The following is a 5,881-nucleotide window of genomic DNA, read 5'->3' on the forward strand; positions in this document are numbered from 1 at the left end:
GACAAATTCCATTTAGGCTACCTTCACATGTTGCAGATTATGCAAGTTTTTTTTAGCATTGATTCTTGTAAAGAACAACTGCAGCATAATACAGTACCAGAAAAGTGTATGAGTTAAGACAAATCTCATGTATACTTTTCGAAATTTGACCTGCCATGCGGATTTAGGCCTCTTTCACACTTGCGTTGTTGGGATCCGGCGTGCACTTCCGTTGCCGGAGGTGCCCGCCGGATCCGGAAAAACGCAAGTGTACTGAAAGCATTTGAAGACGGAGCCGTCTTCAAAATGCTTTCAGTGTTACTATGGCAGCCAGGACGCTATTAAAGTCCTGGTTGCCATAGTAGGAGCGGGGAGCGGTATACTTACAGTCCGCGCGGCTCCCGGGGCGCTCCAGAATGACGTCAGAGCGCCCCATGCGCATAGATGACATGATCCATGTGATCACGTGATCCATGCGCTTGGGGCGCCCTGACGTCACTCTGGAGCGCCCCGGGAGCCGCACGGACGGTAAGTATGCTGCTCCCCCGCTCCCCGCTACACTTTACCATGGCTGCCAGGACTTTAGCGTCCCGGCAGCCATGGTAACCACTCTGAAAAAACTAAATGTCGGGTCCGGCAATGCGCCGAAACGACGTTTAGCTTAAGGCCGGATCCGGATCGATGCCTTTCAATGGGCATTAATTCCGGATCCGGCCTTGCGGCAAGTCTTCAGGATTTTTGGCCGGAGCAAAAAGCGCAGCATGCTGCGGTATTTTCTCCGGCCAAAAAACGTTCCGTTCCGGAACTGAAGACATCCTGATGCATCCTGAACGGATTTCTCTCTATTCAGAATGCATTAGGATAATCCTGATCAGGATTCTTCCGGCATAGAGCCCCGACGACGGAACTCTATGCCGGAAGAAAAGAACGCAGGTGTGAAAGAGCCCTTAGAAATGCGCAGCATGCCAATTATGTTAGCGATTTCTGGTGCCGATTTCACCCTTTTCAATGGTAAGGTGAGATATGCAGCAAAACTGAATGAAATCCCCACAAAAAAAAACTTCATGTAACACATATGCTTTTTGCTTTGGTGCAGAAATAGTCAGAAATCCGCACAGAAATTCATGTGGATTTTCTGCTAGACTGCCCACACCCATGTGCAAGTAGCCATTACATATAGTTATGGGGCAAGCCACTCGCAGGGGAGACACATTATCTGTTTCGTTTTAACTTCTTTGGATACACACAAAATAGTTCTAAAACGTAAATCACTCAAATGTATCAATTTACTTTAAATATAGTTTATTATATAGCAGTTTGTATGATAACGAATTCAGTGTAACAATATTACAGCACAAAATATTGCACTAATACTGTATATTGCGTTTCAGTCAGTCTTTAAGTAAGTTATTTAAGTTAGTATAAGTATAAAGTACTTGGTACTTGTACACTGCTCAATGTGCATACATCAATAACATAAGATACTTATGGAATAACTAATGCTTTGTACATTATGTAAGCACCCTTGTACAGCTTCCTAAGCCTCATAAGGTACAGTTCAGAGAATTCTTAAGTAGCAAGAAATTAGAATGTCTTGGTGAAGAAATTAGGAGCGTTGTCTTTAAAATCGTTATATTCATCTGTTCCAGCCACCAGTACAGTTGCAGGAAAGGTTCTAGGACGTTCTGGATCCTGTCATAGAAATGACCATAATGTCAGTTAGTGATAGTTATTCTTTTTGAGGATCATCATGCTTATATTACAGATATTGCTTACAGCATACATGCCATAAGAGTGAGCCATGCCTCAAGATCCTGTCTAGTAACCCCTTCTCCAGAGGAGAGTTACTTCATGTCTGTAAATAGACGTAAAGCAATACAACCACACGGCAATCTCTGGGTATTGTTTGCTTACCTCAATAGGATAGACTGTGGTAGGAACATAGCGGATGACAAATCCACATCTTCTCCTCTCAGACATGTTGGGTTCACTGGCATGAACAGTCAGACCATCATGCACCTGTCAGTATAGATGAGCATTTACAGAGATTGTTCAATACACACGTCACACATCACACCAGGCTCCTAACATGGAAGCTCATGAGGAACTTGTCACCTCCTGCTCTTTTAGATTTATTCATCCATACATTCTGCCCTGAACTTGGATTATATGATATCCATAGAGATCAATGTACATGACTAGTCCATAAGGCAGTCTGGAGAAGTTGTTCGTCTAGAGCACATCTACTGCTTATATCCTCCAAAATAACACCTTTATTTACACTTGTTAGATATCTACTGACACATGGCAGTCTTGTCTCGATTTAATCAGAATGACTAGAAGTAGAGTGCATTATTTATATATCCAACAATTGAATACCTAAGGTTTCAGTTTCTTCAAGCAGACATACTACTTATATTGTATAGCCATCTATACAAAATGAATCTCCCTGTTATAGTTAATTCTAATGGTCAAATATGGCAATAATACTGTAATATTAAATTTGATCAACAAATCTCCATTTCTTTATGGCATTAGGTTGTACTTACAGACATTTGACCAGCTTTCAGTGGACACTCAACCAAATCTTCTACATTCACCAAGTGCTTTGGAATCTCCTGGTTTGCTGTCAGCATGTTCCCGGAAATCTCTGCAATTCTGTGCTCCAGTATACCCTGTTTATGACTCCCTGGGGCAAAAAAAGTATGTAAGTCTCTATGTAAAACTTTTTTTATATTATACATTTAGCCATAAAGAGGTAATACCTGGAATTATTTGTAGGACTCCATTTTCTGCATCAACATCATCAAATGCCAGCCATACTGAAGCCACTGGACCTCCCTCAAATCCCCAGTATCTATAAAGATATAAGAAAGCCATATTTAGGTTACACATTTACAAGTAGCAGATTATCCAGTGGCCATAAAAGTCTAGCAGCTCCCATACTCACTTGATATCCTGATGCCAGGCAACATAAGGGGCAGTGTTTTCTTTGTGTGGAACCTCAGAGGAGGGATATTTACAGATAAATCTTGAGTCCAGAAGAATGACATTGGGACCCAAGACAGCTGTGATTGCTTCCAGTAGATTGGGATGGGTTGCTAGTCTCATCACCCACTCATACTGCATGTGGATATTGTGTAGATTGTACTGAGTGTACTCTTTACCTGAAAGATAAAATATGTTGGAATCAGCTAATCTTTTCTATAACTCAAAGTATTTCCCCTTAAATATTCTGATCATGGTTAATGATACAGTATACACTACGTATTTCTGGATCATTTGCAAACTTACCAAACTTTTCTTCCAGCTTTGCATGCTCCTTCTGGGCTTGGTGCAATTCCATCTCATCTAATACATCAATAGATGTCAGATAGCCATTGGTGTCATAGAGGTCCTTCATCTTGTTAGTGTCAATCTTCATTGTGTAGTTACTAGGATGGCTTTAGCTATACCAAGAATGTCTGAAAGCTGTTGATATGACTGCCTGTTTGTCACACTGACTTATATGCTAAGTCTGGCAAGTGACCAACCCATGCCACTATTCTTAGTAACAGTTTTTAGTTTTTTTTGCTTTAAGTTTTTGTTTCCTGGATAAATATCATAGCCCTGAGTGATAGATTCTGATGTCTTAAGAATACTGCATATGCCTGCATTCCTCACAACAAAACTTCCTTGTTTCACTCTGTATGGACTGTCATACATTATGACTTCATGAATCATCATTTTAAAAGCACAAGGCTGGGAATTTCACAGCAATTTAGTAAGCAAAATATAAGATATGTCATCACTACAAAATAGAATATCTTATAATATCTTGCTCTTTGATATCCTACTATTAAAAACTTAACAGAAATAGAGTGAATTCTTAGACAATTTTTTTCCAAATCTCTCTTTTTGGTGCAGTTTTATTATGCTTTATATGTAATATATTTCTCGAACAATTGTGTCTGGAATTAAAAAGAGGGATCATGGTTTCAGTATACTGATCTATTACTACGCTATGTTAGATTTCCATAGGAATTGAGAAAAAAGATTTGAATTTCTATGTGAATGACATAATGATGGCCAATGTTTTTATCAGGGCATATAGAATATACAGAATAGTATATAATAGCAGTATAATAGTACAGCACACATATTTGTTTTGTTTTGTACAGGAACAAGAAAAAAAGAGAAGTGGAATTTGAACTTTCCTAGAAAAGTAACACCGTATAATCTCTATTCAGGTACTGCGATGAACTCCCTATACACCTTCACTATCTGTCAGTGCCCAAGAACACACAGTATGCAGTAACTAAACGCCTTCAGATTGGTAATTACCTGTTTCTGAATCTTTGTCTGTTCGACTGTATGTCCTGTGTCTTCTTATTCTTTCGCTCTCACATCAAGGATGAAGGGGATTCGGGCGGCTGGACCCTATTGTTTTTACTAACACTGAGCTTGGCCCGGCCGGTGGCACAGCTCAGTTTGAAAAGTCTGCTTACTCGTGCTCACACGGAGCGCTGCGTGACGTTACAGTAAGAGCTACGGGTGGCTAGGAGGACCAAAGTTACTCCAATGCATTTAGAATAATACGTTATTCTTCGTCAGGGATGCTCGTTCAGGCTCCTAGTGTTACTTATATAGGTCTGTATCTCCTCCTTTATTTAACCCCCTCATACCTTCTACACTTAAGTTATCATTCATTCAAATGCGAACAGCTCGATTTCTGAGTTCAGCCCTGATGGTGCTAGTGTGTTCAGATTGAAGATCCAGCGGGTCTCTGCTTTAGATATTTTTTTGATGAAATCTCCCCCTCTTTTGTCTTTGTTAACCATTTCTATTCCGCTAAATATAGTACCATTGCTATTTCCCCCATGTTTATCTTTGTAGTGCCTTGAAAGAGAATGGCCTTCATATTTTCTCCGGATATTATAGATGTGCTTCCCTATCCTCTTACTTAGGGTTCTTTTTGTGTGATCTATATATAGTTTTTTGCATGGACATATTATTGCGTATATGACCCCCTGACTTCTGCAGGTAATGTGGTCTTGTATCTTGTATGTAGCTGCGTTTCCTGTCCATTCATTTTTTATCTGCATATTTATGTGTTGTTTCCTACTTATTTTCAGTTTTTTGCATACCCCACATATACCGCATGGAAAGAAACCTCCCTGCAGTTTTGCTCTTGTGCCCCCACTTGTTGTCTGGCTCTCACTCTTTTTACTTACACATTTGTTTGTGGGGGCTACCAGGCTACCCACATTTCTCACCTTTCTATATATAAATTTAGGGTTATTTGGGATCTGGTCTCCTATTATTTTATCTTCTTTCAGGGTCTGGCCATTGTATTGCATGATGATCGGCGGTATTTCAAAAGGCTCCCCCTCTTTGTTATTATTTTCCTGTTCTTTGGTCTTTTTGTTCATTAAATCTTGTCTGTTTAATTTCCCTACCAATTCTTTTTGTGTTATTAATTTTTCTCTATTGTAGCCTCTCTGTTCAAATTTATCTTGTAATTTGTCTGCTTCTATTTGATATTCATCCTGTTTTGTACAGTTCCGTTTCATCCTCATAAATTGGCTTTTTGGAATATTTTCCAGCCGCTGTGGAAGGTGGCAACTGTCCCGTGAAATAAAGCTTTTTACATCCGTCGGTTTGTTATATGTTTTGGTCTGTATTTTTCCTTCCTCTATGTAGATGGTGAGATCTAAGACATTTTCCCTACTATTGAATGTCGGTGTGAACTCTCAACAAAATTCATATTTATTTCATTAAAAAATACATCCCCCCCCCCAGATGAATATCACATCATCTATGAATCTTTTCCACAGGACGAGATTCGCCCGGAGCTCGCCGTTGGGGTGGATGACCTGATGTTCCCACTGACCTGACAAGCATCCATGGGCTTGGAGCTAAA

General features: G+C 39.9%; 1 protein-coding gene across 1 annotated transcript; it reads right to left on the reverse strand.

The window, feature by feature from the left end:
• Window positions 1–1,322: 1,322 nt before the first annotated feature.
• On the reverse strand, window positions 1,323–3,500 carry LOC120977202 (probable alpha-ketoglutarate-dependent hypophosphite dioxygenase). Its single transcript, XM_040405017.1, has 6 exons — window positions 3,274–3,500; window positions 2,930–3,146; window positions 2,745–2,836; window positions 2,529–2,668; window positions 1,894–1,998; window positions 1,323–1,671 (listed from the first exon to the last, which is right to left on the reverse strand). Exons 1-6 carry the CDS (start codon window positions 3,401–3,403, stop codon window positions 1,564–1,566), a joined length of 792 nt encoding a protein of 263 aa, XP_040260951.1. The 5' UTR covers window positions 3,404–3,500; the 3' UTR covers window positions 1,323–1,563.
• Window positions 3,501–5,881: the final 2,381 nt, after the last annotated feature.

The sequence above is a fragment of the Bufo bufo genome, chromosome 8 (genome assembly GCF_905171765.1).
Source record: "Bufo bufo chromosome 8, aBufBuf1.1, whole genome shotgun sequence".
NCBI lineage: Eukaryota > Metazoa > Chordata > Amphibia > Anura > Bufonidae > Bufo > Bufo bufo.

Coding starts and splice junctions, on each gene's coding strand:
- LOC120977202 (XM_040405017.1), bottom strand. CDS start 3,403: ATGAAGATTGACACTAACAAGATGAAGGACCTCTATGACACCAATGGC. Junction 3,147..3,273: donor AAAGCTGGAAGAAAAGTTTG/GTAAGTTTGCAA, acceptor TTTATCTTTCAG/GTAAAGAGTACACTCAGTAC. Junction 2,837..2,929: donor GCCTGGCATCAGGATATCAA/GTGAGTATGGGA, acceptor ATATCTTTATAG/ATACTGGGGATTTGAGGGAG.